The sequence below is a fragment of the Sciurus vulgaris genome, assembly GCF_902686455.1.
Source record: "Sciurus vulgaris genome assembly, chromosome: 7".
Taxonomy (NCBI): Eukaryota; Metazoa; Chordata; class Mammalia; order Rodentia; family Sciuridae; genus Sciurus; species Sciurus vulgaris.
The window spans coordinates 62,720,312-62,741,193 of NC_136467.1; the positions used below are offsets into that span (position 1 = coordinate 62,720,312).

The 20,882-nt window shown below is 33.6% G+C and overlaps 1 protein-coding gene across 1 annotated transcript in view; it reads right to left on the reverse strand.

The window, feature by feature from the left end:
* The window catches only part of GRIK2 (glutamate ionotropic receptor kainate type subunit 2), a 677,480-nt gene that overhangs the window by 446,557 nt on the left and 210,041 nt on the right, over positions 1 to 20,882 (reverse strand). Inside the window, exon 4 of the mRNA XM_079148658.1 lies at positions 19,759 to 20,016. Within this exon, the coding sequence (XP_079004784.1) occupies positions 19,759 to 20,016 (258 nt within the window). The remainder of the gene's footprint in view (positions 1 to 19,758; positions 20,017 to 20,882) is intronic.

The following is a 20,882-nucleotide window of genomic DNA, read 5'->3' on the forward strand; positions in this document are numbered from 1 at the left end:
AAGAACTGAATAGTTGTATTGAATAGTTATAAAAGGGGAATTATGTATCTTTTTATAGAGGAAGTAGGCTGCATCAGATATAATCTTTATCCTCTGTAAAACTAGCGATACTATATACCATTTACTCATGTCTGCTTATCTCCTATTTTTGTTTGCTGGGCTGTAGTTTCTTACATCTCATAAAACAAAACTTGGCTTAAAGTGCACTTGTTATAGTCTTAGAGAAAACTTTGGATTCTCAAAAATGCATGCAATGCAAAAGTTGCAAAGAACACATCAAATTATTACTTCTTTTCTGCTTTCTGAATGCTTTAACATTCCTGTACCTTGAGTCAACTGTCCTATCAAAGCTCTATCTTGCAGAGATGTGTGTGGAAACCTTGGAACCTGGAACAAGGTCCAAGTATCTGCTGTTAATTCCCTGTTCATTTGCCTATATGTATAGAAGTTTGTTTCTCTTTGTTATAACTCCTCAGTTTTTCTTTATTTGTGTTTGTTGTTAGAAAGGGTTGTAGTAAAGAATATGATTGGTGGCTTCAACATTTGGGGTTCAATTGCTGGTTCTGACACTTAATAGGACTTGCTCTTGTAAAAGTTTCATAATGTCTTGAAGTCTCACACTTCACATTTGTATATATGGGGACAATATACCAGAGTTCTGATGGTAAGAGAAAAACAAAAAGTACATGCTAAATGCTTAGATTATAACTGGCATGCAGTGATTTTTCAATAGCTGTTGTCATGATGATGGTTATTGATGTTTACCTCTTTATACTGTATCTCTTTTCTATCCCTCCTCTTCATTTTAATATTAAGATAGTTTCCTCTCCAAATGTTTCTGCTCTTCTTTCCTTTCTGTCTACTCCTGGTTGAAGGTTGAAAATTTTAAGTTGATCTTAAAATTTTTTTGATCTCTGACAAGATAGAATTGTAGCAGTTTTAGTTTTTCTTTCAAGCAGAAACATTAATATATTCCACTGATGGAGACTTTTAAGTCATTATCAAATTTTCACCATGATGCAAATACTGTAGAGGCAGAATTTTTACAGAAATGTTGTAATTCTAAAACAAAATAGTTTGATATGTTACTCTTAGTTTTTCTTTTATTCATTTTCAATTTTATTTATTTTTATTTATTTTTTTTACAGACTGCATTTTGATTCATTGTATACAAACAGGGTACAACTTTTCATTTCTCAGACTGCCTGCAACCACCTGCCACTTTCATTTTCAATTTTATTATGTTAAAACTGAAATAAACTAAAAGGTACATATTCACAGGGTAAAATTTGATAAGGTTTGACATGATGAAATCATCACAGTGAAGATAACAAATATTTTTCATCACTGATTAAAATTTCCCCATAAGCCTTTATTATGCTTACTTTTAATCTTATTAGAAGGCCAGGAGTAAGAACTAGATTTAGATTCATACAAGAAGATCTTATTTTTTATCTCAACTGGACATGTATCACTATAATTAAATCATCAAGAAGATAAAGAAATATTTGCTTTTAAAACCCAAGTGAGGATGTAGTTGTGTCAGAATGAGTTCTTGGACTCTGAATTGCACAGTATTTACGCATTAGTTTACTCAACCAATATGCATTAATAGTACAGTAGGTAGTAGTACAATAAAAATATCAAGGATTTGTAAAATCAGATCTATAAAGGAAATTTTCAACCAACCCGATGAGTTAATATAACTTGAAGGAACAAAATAAAATTATTTAGCTAATAGGAGATAGGGAATTTTTGACAATTATGCTATAGTTTCATTGAAAAAATGATTTACATCTTAAAGTTATCAAATACTTTTAAATTTCAATAAGGACATCTTAAGAAATACAAAATTGCCCCCTTAGCATTTAGTGTTTACTTTATAAGGTGTCACTTATTTTACACACCTGTCTCATGTAAGATTCAAAACAACTCTGTTACATGTTTTCCCATATAAGGGAGAAATTGATGATAGCTAGTTGATACATTGGATACCTAAACCTATGGTCATATGATTACAAGCTGGGTCATCACACAACAGCTACTGTCAGTAAAACTGATCTCCTGAGAGATACAGAGAGAGCAACAGAACATATCTTCAGCAAAGTGAACATCTGCCACAACTCAGTTAATAATTAACATGATGAATTAAACTTCTATATAGCAACAAACATAAGTGAAGAGGTAAAAGAGGTAAATATCAAAATATTTAATGAGTCTTTTAGATAATAATATAATGATTTTAAGTTTTTTTCCCTTTTCTTTATTGTTAAGACTTTCTACAACTATTATGTTTTACTTGTCTTAAATTAGTCAGAATAGTTTACGATCCCAAAAAAGTGCCCAATCTCAGAGACTAAACAACATGCAAAGGTATTTCTCTGTCTCACTGCTCTCTAACATGAAGTGGTACAGTGGTTCTGCTCATTATAGTTATTCCAGGACCTCAACCTAGAAACACGTTCTCATTATTATCATGGCATGGGGAAGAAAATGTGACAAATTGATTTGAGTTTTTAAACATTCCCAAAGAAATGATTTAGAAAGAAAATCACATGAAATTGCTTAGCTGCAAAGAAAGTGAGTAAACGTAATTCTGCTGTATCTGAGAACAAAGCAAGACATATTTCGCAAGTGATAGTATTAGGCTTTGGATAAGGAGCCCCCAAAAGCGTCCTGTATTAATGCAGGAATGTCCTGTGGTGAAATGATTGAATTGTGAGAGCTGTACCTTAATCAGTCCATCCTATTTTGAATGGACTGAGTGGCAACTATAGGCAACCATATGCATGACTAGAAGAGGTGGGTAACTGGGGGGCCATGCCTTGGAAGAGTCCATCTTCCCTGCAGCACATTCCTCCCCTTTCTCTCTCTGCTTCTTGGCAGCCATGAAGGGAGCAGCTCTTCTCCTGCATGCCCTTCCACCATGCTCTTCCGCCTTACCCTGGGCCTAGGATAATAGACTTGGCCCACCATGGACAAATCTCTGAAACTATGAGCTCAAAATTAACTTTTTCTTCTTTAAGTTGTTCTTCTCAGGTATTTTTGTCACAGTAATGAAAAGCTAACACAAATACCAATAAGTACAAAACCTAATACATTTTAAATGTTTCAAAATACACTATATACATTTAAAAGATTTAACATAAATCTGACCAAAATGCCAACAGTGGTTTTTTTTTGTAGAAATAGAAAAATCCATCTTGACATTCATATGGAATCTCAAGAAACCCTGAAAAACCAAAACAATCTTGAAAATGAAAAATAAGTTGGAGATCTCATGGTTTCTAATTTCAAAACTCATTACAAAGCTACAGTAAATGATATTGGCATTAATCTGCTACTGGCATAAAGACAAACATGCAGCCCAAGAGAACAGAATGAAGAGCTCAGAAAAAGGTATAGTGGCACATGCCTGTAATCCTACTCATTCAGGTGTTGAGGCAGGAGGATAGCAAGTTTGAGGCCAGCCTCTGCAACTCAGGGAAGAATTAAGCAAGATTCTGTCACAAATTAAAAGGTAAAAAGTGCTAGGGATGTAGTTTGGTGGTAAGGTTCCCTGGGTTAAATCCTTATTATGAAAAGAAGGAAAGAAAAAAAGAAAGAAGGAGGAAAGAAAGGAAGAGCGGGAAGGAGGGAGGAAGGGAGGAAGTAAAAAGAAAAGAACAAAAGAAAATCCTGAGGAAAAAAGAAACTCTCACATACATGGTCAGATGATTTTCAAAAAGTATGCCAAGACTTTTAAATATAAAAGGGATAGATTTTTCAACAAATAGAGTTGTGAAAACTGGATATCTATCTACAAAAAAATGAAGTTGGCCTCCTACATTTTACTGTATACAAAATTTACTCAAAAGAGATGAAAGACGCCAATGTTAAGACCTAAAACTATAAAACTCTTACAAGAAAATATAGAGGAAAATCTTTCTGACATTGGTTTGGCAATAATTTCTTGGATATGATCAAAAGCAAACACAAATAAAATAGAAATAAATTTCACCACAAAATTTTAAAAATTACATTAAATGATACAATCAACAGAACAAATGGCAAACCACAGAATAGGAGAAATTATTCGCAAATAGTGTATCTGATAAGGTGTTAAAATTCCAAATATATAAAGAACTCCAACCACTCAATAACAACAACAACAAAAATAAAAAAAAAAAAAACACATAAAGTCTTGCCAAAGTTTATAATGGACATTTCTCTAAAGATAGTATACAATTATCCAATAAGCATATGGAAAGATGTTCAACATAATTCAACATAAGGGAAATCAAGTCCACAATGAGACATCCCCTTACATCCATCAGGATGACTACTATCAAAAAAATAAAATAACAAGTGTTGGCCAGGATGTGGATAAAATAAAACTTTTGCATACTCTCTGTGGGAATGTAAAATGCATATCCACAGTGTAAAACAGTATGATAATTTCACAAAATATTAAACTATATAATCTAGAAATTATGCTTCTAGGAAATAACCAAAAAAATTATTGAGAAGAGGGTCTCAAAGAAATATTTGTACACCTATGTTCCTGGCAACCTTATTTACAATAGCCAAAGGTAGAAGAAATTCAATTGTTCATAGATGGATGAATGAATAGACAAAACATGATGAATACAATTGAATGGTATTTAGCTTTAAAATTAAGGAAATTCTGACAGCAGTTACAAAATAAATAAACTTTGAAGATATTATTTTAGATGAAATAAGCCAATCACAAAAATACAAATACCATATGATTTATGTGCATAGAAACATAAACTAAAATGATGGTTTCCAGGGCTAGGAAGTGAGGAAAAAGGGGGAATTTTTAATGGGTTTTAGTTTTTCAAGATGTAAAAGTTCTAGAGATTTGTTGCACTATGATGTGAATATACTTACTGCCACATTACTGAAATGTACATGTAAAAGGGTTTAAACTGGTGAATTTAGTTATGTGTCCCTGTCACAAATTTTTAAAAAATCCAAGTACAATATTATGGTGTTGCTGTACATGTTTGAAGACAAAAACAACTATATTTTGTCTCTCTTGAAACTAATCATGAACAGACTTACAAATAATGTTGTCAGTCTTAAGAAGTCTTTTGAAGCCCATAAAATGTTACTGAGGAAAATGCATACACTAATATGTAAACAATACCACAGAAGATCACTGTGTTTGTAAAATGACTTAGCTTTACTCTTTCATAGAGATAGTGAGAGAGAGTGAGTGAAAGAGAGACTTTCAAAAATTATTGTTCAATGGCAGAGAAAACCAGCCTGTGTGAATATTTTTTGATCTTCACTGTAGGCTGAAGGTGCTTTGTCAATAGTATAAAAGCTAAGGCCTGGGTGGTGTTTGAAAGCCCTTGCTATGTATCTTCTTTTAACACATAAATACTACAAGTATCTCCACAACATTATGTCTTAACATATAGCAGCCAATGTTTTATTTTAGATTTATAAAGCTACATTTAAAGACTATGTTTTAAACAGTGATCCAGTCCCTTGCCTGAGTTTCTAAAAGCATCTGATGGTTATTTTTTTTAATTGCATCATTTGTAATTTTTGTTCTCTCAGTATGCCAATAAGATAGCTCTCTGACCTTCAGTCATATTTTAGGAAAGAGAATTATAGCTTGTCATTTCTTATTGTGTAATTAATAGGGTAATTAACAAGTTGTATTAAGATTTCAAGGGCTGACTTAATTTTCTTTTTTAATGCCAACCCAATTATTTCAATTGGATGAAAAGTTCATTGTGAAATGGAACGGGAGATTTGTTAAAATGCTTAATTAACAAATCAGAATCATTACCCACACAAATAGTACTTCTTGCAAAATTCTTTAAAAGTAAAACTGTGTAAATTTTTTTATGAAATACAGAACATTAAATCAGTCTCAGAGTAATCTAAACATTTCACATCTACATTTGATAATTTTTGTTGTTCTTACCTTGGAATGTACTTCCCTATTAAAGCTAATGCAAAACTGTTTAAAACACTCTCAGGACAAGAATATTTAGTGGAATTCAAAATTACTTAGTATAAAAGACAACTGAAATAAGTATTTTAAAAAATGTTTAATAATTTTATCAGTGTTAAATCACTGAAGAAACTTTTAAGTTAGCTTGAAAATTTTAAATTGGTTTCACAAATGATGCCTTGCCTTTGTTTATTATTATTAATATTAATTGATATAATATTAATTATTTTTCAAAATATGAAAAAATGTTTATCAATCAAGATTGGATAGCTCAGTGTTTTTTTTTTTATTATTTAAACAAATGGGATACATGTTTCTCTATTTGTACATGGAGTCAAGGCATACCATTTGTGTAATCATAAATTTACATAGGGCAATGTTGTTTGATTCATTCCGTTATTTTTTTCCCTTCCCCCCACCCCTCCCACCCCTCCCACCCCTCTTTTCCCTCTATACAGTCCTTCCTTCCTCCATTCTTACCACCCTCCTTATCCCTAACCCTAAATCTAACCCTAACCCTAACGCTAACCCCTCCTACCCCCCATTATATGTCCTCATCCGCTTATCAGCGAGATCATTGGTCCTTTAGTTTTTTGAGATTGGCTTATCTCACTTAGCATGATATTCTCCAATTTCATCCATTTGCCTGCAAATGCCATAATTTTATCATTCTTCATGGCGGAGTAATATTCAATTGTATATATATGCCACAGTTACTTTATCCATTCATCAACTGAAGGGCATCTAGGTTGGTTCCACAATCTGGCTATGGTGAATTGAGCAGCTATGAACATTTATGTGGCTGTATCTCTGTAGTATGCTGATTTTAAGTCCTTTGGGTATAGGCCGAGGACTGGGATAGCTGGGTCAAATGGTGGTTCCATTCCAAGCTTTCTGAGGATTCTCCATACTGCTTTCCAGAGTGGCTACACTAATTTGCAACCCCACCAACAATGTATGAGTGTACCTTTTTCCCCACATCCTCTCCAACACCTATTGTTGCTTGGGTTCTTGATAATCACCATTCTAATTGGGGTGAGATGGAATCCTAGGGTAGTTTTGATTTGCATTTCTCTTATTACTAGAGATGTTGAACATTTTTTCATATATCTGTTGATTGCTTGTACATCTTCTTCTGTGAAGTGTCTGTTCATTTCCTTAGCCCATTTGTTGATTGGATTATTTGTATTCTTGGTGTAGAGTTTTTTGAGTTCTTTATGGATTCTGGAAATTAGAACTCTATCTGAAGTATGAGTGGCAAAGATTTTCTTCCACTCTGTAGGCTCTCTCCTCACATTACTGATAGTTTCCTTTGCTGAGAGAAAGCTTTTTAGTTTGAATCTATCCCAGTTGTTGATTCTTGCTTTTATTTCTTGTACTATCCGAGTCCTGTTAAGGAAGTCTGATCCTAATGGTTACTACACTAAAGACATCATGATCATATGAGAACTGATTGAAAAAAAATTACCAGGTCACACCCTACTAAACCAGAAACTGGAAGTAAGACCAAAAACCAGTGTTTTAACAAGACACTGAAGTCCAAAAACTACTAGACTAGTTTATGCTGTGAGTAAAAACCACCCTATCCCACCCACTCAGAGTCTGAAAGAACAAGGTCTGCTGTAGCTCTAGACATTTCTCCAAGACAGAAATATTCAATATTTTGTCTCAACAACTTAGGATGCTTCAAATGTGTAGCATAATTGCTATGCCCAAGGATGAGTGGGCTAGAGAAATAAGTTAATAAGATTCCAGCAACTAAATGCTTCCATCTGGAAGTGAGCAACACCATTGACTGCATTTCACCAACTGGTTGTAGGGAACTACAACCCACTGAGAGCAAGACGTAGAGATAACCAGATATTGGTAAACAATAGCAATGCTTATCACCATTAGCTATTTCCTATTATAAATACAAGCCCCTATGTATACTCCAAGAGTTACCTTATCATAGAGCTTGTCCTAGGAATCTCTAGTTTTAACAATAACCCAGGCAATCCCATTACCTGGTACCAATTAAATTTAAGAAATATTGATTTGGGTTCTAATTTTAGTTTATGGTAAATAATAAATTTAATTTTTTCAAAAGGAAGACTGTGGGTTTACAGAAACACAATTATTTATGAATAGTAAAATAAGAACTTTGGTTATGATATGAGGCCAAGGACAGGTGCATTTTAGGCTTTCATTTTTATTAACTTTTATCAGTTAGGATTCTGATTATAACAAGATAGATCTGATATTTGTTTAATGCATTCATGTTAAAAATTCATTTCATAAATCCTTTTTTAATCATTAAAATACTACCCAGTGGACACTGTGCCACCTGCACAACTCAGTAGAAAAAAAAAATAAATGATTCTATTAAAAATGGGCTAGTGATTTGAGTAGACATTTCTCAGAAAAAGAGACAGGCAAATGACAATGTGTATTTGAAAAATGCTCACCCTCATTAATCATCAGGGAAGTGCAAATCAAAACCACCAACCACAATGAGATGCCATGTCACTCTAATTAGAATGGCTACCATCAAAAATACAACATATAACAAATGCTGGTGAAGATGGAGATACAGGAGAACTTTTATATACACTGTTGTTGGGAATGTAAATTAGTGTAGCTATGATGGAAAACAATATGTAGGTTCCTCAGAAAACTAAAAATAGAATTATTATGTAATCTAGCAATCTCACAACTGGATTATATCTAAAGGAAGGAAATAATATGTTAAAGACATACCTACACTTCCATATTTATTGCAGCACTATGTACAATAGCCAAGAAACAGATTTTTTTAACATACATATTCATCCACAGAATAATTGATTAAGAATGTGTTATATTTACACAGTGGAATATAATTTAGCCATGAAAATGAATGAACTCCTGTCATTTGTGACATGGATAAAGCTGGAGGATATTGTTAAGTGACATAAGCCATGTACAGAAATATCACATGATCTCACCTACAAGTGGAAGCTAATAAAGTTGATCCCATAGAAATATAAAGTAAATAGTTATGATCAGAGACTGGGAAGGATAAGGGAGCAAAAGATAGGGAGAAGTGGTTAACCAGTACAAAATTAAATGTAGATGGGAAGAATAAATTCTATTGTAATGAACAGCAGAGTAGGATAACTTATAGGTGAAAATATTTTATTGTATATTTTAAAGGAGTTAGAAGAAAGTATTTTGAATTACAAGGACATTTATTATATGTTTCAAAATTTCTAGAAGATTCTGATTGTTCTCATCACAAAGAAATGATACATATTTTAGGTGGTAGAAATATTAATTATCATAATTTGATTATTACCATTGTATACACATATTGAAATATCACATAGTCCACCATAAATATATATAATTATTGTGTATCTGTTAAGTTTAAAAAAAAATTTGGAAGAATTCTGAAAAATGATGGACAATTAACCTGCCTGGAATTTTGGTTTTAATTTTTTCTCACCTTCTCAACATTTCCAATCTTAGATTTTTTTTACTTTATTATGCTTTTTATATATTATATTTAAAACAAGATATACTTTTACAAAGTTCAATAACAAACATTAGGTCTCAGGAAACAAAAATACTCTTAGAAAGACATTAAACTAATTCACCACAAGATTTTAATTAACATGGATTTTTTAAAAAGTGTTTCCGATACACAATTATTTTTGCTCAATTGTCCAGTAAATCTATTATACCTTGTAGAAACGGATAAATAGCAGATTTATTTCTTTTCTTCCTTACCTAAAATGTTATTGCAATTAAAAGTGAATATTATCAAATTTTTAGGGGTTAGTGTTGTAGAACACAATCATTACTAATGTAACATACAAATGAACCTTGATATGAACAAGTCAAGCTACTTTGAAAGAAATGACATTACTCTTTGTAAGATAATAATGGAACATATACAGATGTAAGCATTGACCTACACATACATGATTAGAAAAATGAATGACACAAAATTACCCTCAGTTTTTGGATGTTTTCAAAATTCTTCTTCTAAAGTAAAAATATACTCTTTTTCCTTGAAATTCTCAATCTCCTTCCTCCTTGATTATTTTTTTCCTTCTTGATTTTGTCTCAATTACTCTTTCTTCAGTGGTTTTTCTCAATTCATTATAATTAGTTAAAATGTCATCTTCTAAGTATTGTCTCTTCTGACAAACCCTCTAAATTTTATAATATTTTGCCCATTGACTGTCTATACACCTCTCCTGCTTAATTTTTCTCCTTAATATTTATCCCATTGGAAATTAGCAAATACACACAGTATTTTGCTATTGTTTATCACCCTGTATTAGAACATAACTTCATAAAGTGAATAATTTTTGTATATCTTGTCATTCTTTTATCTCCAAGTACCAAGAACAAAATAATACCAACACATAATAAGTACTTGACGAATATTTGTGGAGTAAAAATATATAAAGAATAAATAAATCATAACTTTCCTATGTACATATGTGAATACACTACAGTGAATCTCACCATCTTGTACATCCATAAGTATGGGTAAATGGCAGAAAGATCAACAGAGGAAAGGGAGCAGGGGATGAAAGAGGAAAGGAGAAGAAGCGGTACTGGAGTCTGAATCAGAACAAGATATATTCCATTACTGTATAATTATGTAAAAATGGATTCTATTGTCATGTTTAACTACAGAGAGCCAATAAAGATGATTAGGATGAAAGGGAAAGAACACATAAATAATTTATACTATATTTAGAGATCCCATGTTAAGCAAAACATCATTGCTGCTAAATAGTTTATGTGAGTATGCTGAAAATAAAATTTACTACGATGTATAAGTGTTCCTTTCTTTCCACAACCTCAACAGCATTTATTATTGTTTGTGTTCTTGGTCATTGCTATTCTGACTACAGACTTAGCATGACCACTCTAGAAAGCAGTTTTGAGATTCCTCAAAAAACTAGGGATGGAACCACCATATGAACCAGCTATCTGCACCCCAAACACCCCCAGAGGACTTTCCCAAATGACCTAACATCAGCATAATACAGTGACACAGTCACATCAAGGTTTATAGCAGCACAATTCACAATAACTTAATTATGGAATCGACCCAGATGTCAGTCAATAGACGAATGGATTAAGAAATCGTGGTATATTTATACAATAGCATTCTACTCAGTCATTAAAAAAATGAAATTATGGCACTTGCTGGTAAATGGATGGAAATGGAGAATATCATGCTAAGTAAAACAAGACAAACTCAGAAACCCAAAGGTCAAATGTTTTCTGTCATATGTGGAAGCTAGAGTAAAATAAAGGAAATGGGGAGAAAAGGACAGGATAACATAAAGACCCAATCGAATACAAATTAATAGAGGAGCATAAGGAAGTCTGTTAGAGGAAGGAGAATTGGAGTCAGGGAGAACAGGAGGTCAAAGAGGGAGGAAATGAGTAGGGGATCATGATCTGAAATTGATTTCTGTGCATGTATGGATGTCGGGATGAACCCAACTCCAATGTCTGTTTTAGTCAGCTTTCACTGCTGAGACTAAAAGACCTGACCAGAACAATTGTAGAGAAGAAAAAGTGTATTCAGGGGCTCATGGTTTCAGAGGTCTCAAGTCTATAGACATCAGGCTCCATTCCTCAGGGTTCAAAGTGAGACAAAACATCATGGCAGAAGGATGTGGCAGAAGGAATCAGTTCACATCATGATCAGAAAGCAGAGAAAGACTCTACTCTCCAGTTACAAAATAGATACCACAGGGACCCATTTCTTCCAGGCACACTCTACCTGCCTTCAGTTACCACTCAGATAATCTGATCAGGGGATTAATTTACTGACTGTGTTAAGACTCTTATAACCTGATTATTTCTACTCTAAACCTTCTTGCACTGTCTCACGCATGAGCTTTTGGGGGACATCTCATGTGGAAACCACAACAATGTATAGTCATAAGGTGCTAATAAAACAAATTGAAAAAAATAAAAAAGACTACAGAAATTATGAAGACCTATTTATCAACCAAAGTAAATCTGTACCATACCAAGCATAGGGTATTAACTCACATGGGTCAGGGAGGTGGTACTTCACAAGACTATTTTGAGGTATATCTTGAAGGTGATGAATAGGCTATCAAATGGCAAGGGCATATTAGGCAGAGAGAACTGTTAGTGCATAGCAGAGATTGACAAAGCAGAGCATGGTTGGTAGGGGAGAGTGACAATTGTACAAGGAGAACCATAATATAAGTGCAAAGACAAGAAATATCAGTGAAGTAAAATCAGAGGCTTAAGAAGGCCAATGATGAAGGACAGGCATATCATGCTGAGATCAGAGCTCATCCTTCCAAGAAATGAGGAACAACTGAACAGCTCGAAGTCCATCAGACTTATTTTTAAAAGACCATTTTGACTATGCCAGATACATTAGCTCAAATAGGGCAGCACACAGGACATGATTCTGGTATAAAGGAGAAGGATATTAACTGAGACAGGCAGTGGGGATGAAGGAGAGGAATAAATTTAAGAAATGTCAGGTAAAACTGGGAACTATTAGTGATCAACTGAAAATGGGAGATTAGAGACAGAGACCTTGAATGACCACCAGCAATCAGGTTGAGACAACCAGATAAAGAGGGAAATTCAAGGGAAAAAGCAACTTTGCATGCAAAGATAATATGTTAGGTTTTCGTCATGTTGGGGCAGATGTGTCTATCAAGGTGATTGATGGGTGGCAGGAGATGAGCAGGGAGATCTAAAAAGAGCTGAAGATGTAGATTGTTGAGCCTATAGCATACAGGCAGAAGGAGGCAAGAGTCAGATGAAAGGTTCTATGGAGGATAAGGTAAACAGATAAGAAAACAAGAAGACTTGGAATAAACCCTCCAACAACATAAGCACTTACAAAACAAGAAAAAAGAAAAGAGTTTAAGAGTATGAAGATGGAATAAATGACTGAAAAGGAGATAACAAGGAGAGAATAATGGCACAGTGTGCAAAGCTGGAGAATTTTGCTCTTTCTTGAAGAGAGAAGCAGTCACTTTAAAGAAATCATTTGAATACTTTCCTTCCCTCTATGCTACCTAAAGAGGCAAGTGGACAAGAACAAGAAAGGCTGGTAGGGAAGCACTCACCAAGATGCTCGCATCAATATGTTTAAATCAGGAAAATCTAAATTGAGAACTGGCAGTTTCTGAACACCCACATGGGAATTACTCCCATTTGATGTAATATTTTTATCATGCAAAACAGGCAGATATTACTGATCAGTGAGATTTTTGGTAAAAAACATACAGAAAATCTCTTTATATTTCTTTCAATCAAGACATGTATTTATTGCAATCCTGCAGAAATATGGCTTGTAGGATTAATATGAATTAGACATTTATTTTTTACTTTATGTTTTGTCATATATTTTAAAGATTGAAAAACTTGGAGAAAGAATTAATTTTATGATTACATTAAAGATAGTAAATATCATATAACCAGAACATAATAAATAATACTCTAAATAATTTTATGCCTGTTTAAATAGGAGCAAAGACACCAAGTTTGAACATAACCAACTTTGCAGAAACACTAGTACACTGAGCTATGTAATCAACTATATCCAAATAATTAGGTTTAAATTGTAATTGCTAATTGTATTTGCATTTGAAATTAGAGAATACAGCACTTGAAGCTTTATACTTAAAGTGTACAACATATAATCATCTTAGATTCAAATTACCCCACTCCCTAAAATAAAATTGAAATTATTTGGTTCTATCTTTTACAATACAAAAAATGTTACTTTATTCAAAATTAGTGTCTTCCAGGAATATATATTTTCAAATTAACTTACACTATTGAATTCTTTTATTTTATCCTACTTAAATGTAGATTCGAGATAAAGTAAAATATAGTCTTTGCTATTAGTTGACTTTTCAATTCATTAAACCAAATTTAAAAGCACACACAGATGTGTCTAAAACAGTTATAAATACACTTTACCCCAATTAGTAAACTTGCTAAAAAAAGTCACCAGTGAATATTTCATACATATTTCAAATTTAATTTGCTAAGAACCAGAGTTAACATGTCCTCTTCCAAGTCCCTTTACTTGCTTTCTTCTTTTTAGGTAAATGTGCCACTAATCAGTATTTAAGAAGGCATTCTGAAGTTGATTGCACAGGAGCAAAACCCAGAATTCCACATTCTTATTATATACCCTTGACCAAATCACTGCATCTAAATGTTCTCATATTTAAAAAGTTGGGTTAATAACAATGACTTTGTAATAGATTATAGTAAAGAGTAGATGGCACATAGGATATGGCATTTGCATTTCTGCAAGTTTTAAGCTTCTACTATGTGTGTTCTGTGAGATATTTTATATATTTCATAAATTTTGTCAACAGTCCTGTGAAGTACATGTTGTCCTCAGCTTTGAAATGCCTCAACTCAGGCACCTAGAAGTCAAGTATCTTGATGAAAATTACACAACAGGCCCAGGATTTTAATCTAGAAGGTTATGACACCAAAAAAAACATGGTAACCACATGAGTGCAATACTGGTGGACATCTCCTATTTCTCTTTCTGGGTTTCTGGAAAATAATGGATAGGTGGGTTCATGTCCATCTTTGAGGCACTCAATCATGATTTAGAAAGCAAGGCCACACCACACAAACACCACTGATATTTCTATAGCCCTGTGGAACCCAGGGCAGGAGAATGGATCCAGAAAAGCCAGAATAGCAAGTCACAAGCTCTGGATGATCTCTCTTCTGCTATCCTTATGTAAATTCTCCCTCATCATATCCCATCTTCCTTGTTTCTGATTCCATCATTAGGAAATGCTTGCAATTCCGTAATAAGCTGTCCCCCTCAGACATTCTCACATTTGAACATACTGCTCCCATCCACTTCTCCAATTGAAACATTTCTACCCATCCTCCATAACAACTTCATAATAATGACGTTCTCCAAAAGTCTCTTCTGTCCTTTGCAGGTAGCACTAAGCCCTTCCTTTTGTTTTTGTTTTTGTTTTTGTTTTGGTCTGAGAGTTTGAACCCAGTGCTGTATCTCTAGCACCCCTTTTAAAAATTACTGTAAGACAGGGTCTCCCCAAGTTGCTTAGAGCCTTATCAAGTTGCTGAGGCTGACCACGAACTCTTGATCCTCCTACCTCAGCCTCCCAAGCCACTGGGATTACAGATGTGTGCCACTACACCTGACTAACACTTCCTCTCTTGAACTGCCACAATATTGTTTTCTTGAGTCTCTACGTACTTACTATGCTATAATCATGCTATTATCACTTGTCACTCTCTCCCTCTCACTCAACTCTGAGCCTGTGAAGACAAAAGTTTCTCCATAATCAAGTCCCCTCTAAGTAGCTCCTGTCACATAAAAGAAAATGGATGAATGATTGTTCAAATAAGTACATACATGTTTAATTATAGTTTTTATGATTCAGATATGAGGTTCATATCTGGAAAGTTCATATGTGAGATAATGCAAAAATGCTCATAGATGATTTAATTAGGTTGTGAGAGCTATAACCCTAATCAGTGGATTGATCCATTTGATGGATTAATAATTTGGCAGGACTACTTACTGGGTGGTGACTATAGGCACATAGGATATGGCTGGAATAAGGTCACGGGGAGTATGCCTTTAGGGTTTATATTTTGTCCCTGACTACTGGAGCATTCTCGTGTTCTCTCTCTCTCTCTCTCTCTCTCTCTCTCTCTCTCTCTCTCTCTCTCTCTCTCTCTCTCTCTCTCTCTCTCTCTCTCTCCATCCTGGCTCTCATGAATGGAGCAGCTTTCCTCCAGCTCACCTTCCTGTCTCATCTGGGGCCAAGAGCTATGAAGTCAGTCCCACCTTAGACAGAAGCTCTAAAACCAGGAGTCAAAATAAACTCTTCCTCCCTTAAGTTGCTCTTGTCAGATATACTGGTCACAGTACTGCAAAACTGACTAACATATAGTTGAAATTGAACATAAACACATCTCATTCTAGCTTGCTTATGTGATTTTCAAAATTATAGAAGCAATTATCTCCACCTGAAAATTATTGTTAAATCTATTTACTCAATGGCAAGTATTTAAAAATCTACCTAATTGAATTTGACTTTGGGCAGATTACTGAACTCATTGGAATTTCCTTGTCTAAACATTGATATAATAAGATCTTCATGTCTTCATTCCTTAAATATTTATTGAAGTACTTCTACAACCCAGGCAATATTTTAGCCACTGGTAATATTACTGAACTGTGTGAGGTCTTATTCTGCTCACATGTTGCTCTGATCTCATGGAAGATTCAGTCAAGAAAAGCAATTCATTGTGAAATGTGTTCTCATGGGAAGTGTCATGGGTGTTAATGTGGTACAATGGGACATGCTGGGCAACACCTGTTCCAGAATTGGGAACAGGAGTCAGGGAAGCCTTTCTTCATGACATTAAAGTCAAATGGTATGTATGAGTGTGTAAGTGTAAATGCACACATGCACATGTGTGCAATTAGGGTTAGGAAGAATGGGGACAGGATAAGTGCTTTCCAGGTTTAAAAAAAAAAAAAAAAAACAGCACTTAGCACTTGCAAAAAGCTTAATTGTTCAATTTAAGAGAATTAAGTGGGATTTGTACACTCAAAAGTTATTGGAGAGTTACAGGGACTAGATCAGTTATAGGCTTCTTAAAGTGTTTTGATGTTATTTTTAGAGCAATGAGAAGCTAATAAAGGAGGAATTGATACGAATTGCATTTTTTTAAAAGTGCAGTGTAGAGATCAGATTATTGAGATGCAGAATTGAAATGGAGAATACAATTAGAAGGTAGTTAGTCATAATACATGAGAGATGATGCTGATTTTGATCTAAGAAGTGGTAGAGTGTGGAAGCAAAAGCAAATCAAAAAGGTTCAGAACTGACAACCAGCAGAACTTGATTGTAAAGTCCAAGTGAAGAAGAAATCAGAGAAAAAAAAATTTTCTATCTCAGTCTGTGTGATCAGGAGAGTCAGTCACAGGAGGAGGCAGGCATGATGGGGTGATAACCTGTTTCCTGTTGGACTTGAGAATTTCTTTGAAGATTAAGTGAAATAATTTATGTGACAGGAACTACCACAAGGCCTAATGCATTCTTGCTCATTTCTGTAGTCGTTTTCATTCCCTTCTACTCTTTTCCAGCATTGTTCCTTTCACTTACTAATACAACTGGCAATAGAATCCCAGACTTTTTCTTACCATCCTCCATTTCTTTGTTAATGAACTACTGATCTATAAACAAAGATGAAACACAGACTTTAAAGCAAATATTCACAACTTATTCCTGAATTACTTACAAGCTGACAGCTATCCAACTTATTTTTAGTTTATATTTAAAATGAATCATATGTTCCAAAGTGACTGACAGAAACACAGCTTTGTTTCTGAAGCCAATTCCTTTCCATCATTTTTGGACATCATTCAGAGCTATAACAGACTTTCATGGTGTTTAAAAGCATTCATCCACGACAACAACAAATGCTAATTATCATAAAAAATAAATAGCTCCTGTTAACATCAGTTTAAGAATTTCTCCTGCTCTTGCAGGATATTTCATCTATCCTCCCATCTGTTTTGGGGGAGGGAACAAAGACTGGATGAAAGTATGATTATCATGTATCAAAGTAGACAACAAAACAAAAGAGAAATGAATATAAATGGGAGGAATAGCATACATAATAAATAAATCTGAATAGGGAAAAAGGAAAATAGAAATAAAAAAGACACATGTGGGTCCTGCAGTAAAGAATTGATATATAAGTCCATAATATAGTCAATACCATTTATCTTGCTGGGTAGGGGGCTACCCATTTCAATTCACAAGGCTAGTTGTAAACAGATCTCTTCCCAAGTCATCAAATAATAATCATGTTCTCCTGTGAAATTTATAATTTCTTTTTTAAGATTCCATCATTAAAATTCTTTCTTGAGAGTTTTAAATATAAAAAGGACATTCGACTTATACATATTACTGAACATATTTTAAAGGGACTTTTCTGCCTGTCTTAAAGTTAGTTGTATCACATAAAATAATCAAGAACATACAGATTCTCAAAAGTGCTTTCAATGAAAAGAAAAGAATGGCCATTTATGAATTCAATTTTCTCATTAAGAATAATTATAAAATCATAAATAACAATATGTCCTTAAATGTGAATTAGAAACAAAGGCAGGGGCTTTACTTCTTGTACTGGCATGTAATCCTATCTGTAACTGCCCTTGGTCTATAGCAGGTACTTAATCAATATTTGTTGAATTAAATGTTGCATGAAATGGAACATTAATAAATATTTCCCCAGGAGGGTTTTTAAGGCATACTTATTCTGCAAATAATTCTGTAATGACTCTAAATTGGCATTAATATTCAAATAATTGAAGACCTTTGAAATCTCCAAATATCTTCATCACCTTCTCAAAGCAATGGAAGGGACAAAGCTTCTTTAAATAGCAACTTACCTTATTTTAATAAATTTAATCTGAGGTTAGGATGACAATAAATGTAGGCAGGTATAGTTAACTATATATTTTTCTGTTTAAACTTGCCAAACTATTTTCAGCCCAACAAACACTTTTAAAAAATATTTTCATTTTTCAAGCTCTGTAACTCCCTATTCTCTTTAGAGAATTCCTATTTGCCAATTTGCATTTATTGATATTCTTAGGAAAAGAACAAATTTCTGTAAATACCTCAGTATACTCCATATGTAAACTAAGTGTGTTCCTGGCATACTTGGGAAGAATTTAAATTCAAATAATTTATATTTTGATATATTTAAGAAGGTAGAGTGAAGGGTCCTAAAATAACCATATTTTACATTCTAATTTAAAGAGCACATAGGCAAAATATTGAAAAACAGCATAATATTTATTCAAGTATTGCTCTACTGTAAGAAAAATAGTTCCTTCAACAATATACCTGCCAACAAATATTAGAAGTTTATTTTTACTATTTATTTGCTTACATTTCTCTGAGACTTTTTCTTTCAATGCTGCTGGATGATATGATCCTAGGGCCTCTTGCTTACTAGGCAAATACTCTACTGACCTGCATCCTCAGCCTAAGACTTGTTTCTAGTTAACAATTGAAAGTAATCATTTATACACAAAATACTAACATACATAAAAACAAGAAATCATGCACAACCTCCAGGGTTAATGAGTAACTACTCATTAAAATATTCTTTTTAAGACACTGCAATAAATATCACCTGTAAATTCTATTCTCTGAGTCCCTAAATGGTGTCTATGCAAAAGCAGTTCCAAAAACTTGTATTTCAATAGTTATTATGTTGTTTCACAGTGGAGAAATATTATTACATCTCAACCAATTGTATTACCTTTCACGTGCATTATTTGCATGTAAACAGATAAAAAATTGATGCAAACTATGAGTTTCTTGACAAGTTCATTGATAGCTGCAGAAAATTATCCTCAACCTATCAGAAATATTCTTGTATAAGCATTCAATATTATATTCATACTATCTCTAAACTGTATCCAATTTATAGTTCAAGTTAGTTGACCCTCCAAGGGAAAAAAAAACTGCTTATTTTACAAACATAGAAAAAGTCTTGTGATTTTGCTGTTATCTATATGCATGAAATAGGATTGATATCTGGTTCCAAATATCTTCCTCCTTTTAATTTTTTTAAATGAAAAAATAAACAAAAACCCACACAGAAACCAAGAACTCAGAATCCAGAGTAGGCTTCAAAAAAGATTATATATTTAAAGCATAGCCCCAAAGACTACTAATTTTTCTTACCAGTGCTGTCATCATATACAACTGTAACGGTTTTCCACTTGAAAAACTGCACCAAGTCTAAAATGGCACGGCTGAGCGAAGAGAAGTCTGGGTAGAGGCTGACGTAAAAGGAATCTTTGTTGTCTGACACTTGGTGCTTCCATCGGGTCTGTATGTGAGGAACCCCCAAAGCATTGCAGATGGACTGTACTGCATTTGCTGAAGAGCTGTGTGAAGGCCCAAAGATGGCAGCCACGCCAAGAGACAGTTGATCACAGGCTACAGAGGAGATAGAAGTCTGTTAATAAAGAGAGGAGAGATGCCAGTGTGCCAGCAGATACCACATTATTATTAAAACCCAAAGGTATCATCCTGAATAAAGATTTTTTTCCTTTAATATAATATTTGCATTTCACTACCTTTGTATTTTGTCTGTCTCTAAACATTTTTAGTTTGTTACAAGAGCATTAATTCACTCAGATGCAGCTTTATGTTCAAGTAATTCTATAATGTTGGGGAGGGAGAGAGGGAAGGACACAGAAGAGGAATATCCATAGGTTTTTAAATTTCATGTTCATTTTGAAAGAATGATTTTTGTTAGGAAGGTAGAAAAATAATGTTGCTTCCAAATGCCCTGGTCACTTTCTAATTTCAAATTCTTAATAAACAGCCAGTCATTTGGTCCTTCTTCTGACTGAATTAGCTATGGCAAAGTACAGTTAAACATTTATATATTTCTAATGACACAAATCAAGTTATGCATACAACCAGTCATATAAACCTGCTATGGCTCTTGGAGGATGATTTCATATGAATTTAACTCATTGAGTAGAAGAGCACCAAAATCACTAGATAAGTATTCATTTTATATACTTTTTGGATACTAAAATGTCTTTTATACTGTTCTAAAATACTTTTTAAAGTTAGCTTTTCCTCACAGGAAATTTCACTTGTATGAATAATAACTGTAGTAATTAAAAGGCATAAACAAACTAGAGCATATTCAGGGTTTGGACTTAAAATTTATAAGGCACACTGAAGCAATAGTTTTGGGCCTAAAAAGTGAATAATTATTAGAATCATGAAAATCATCTTTAAATATTTGAAGACCTGGGAGCTGGGGTTGTAACTCAGTGGTAGAGTGC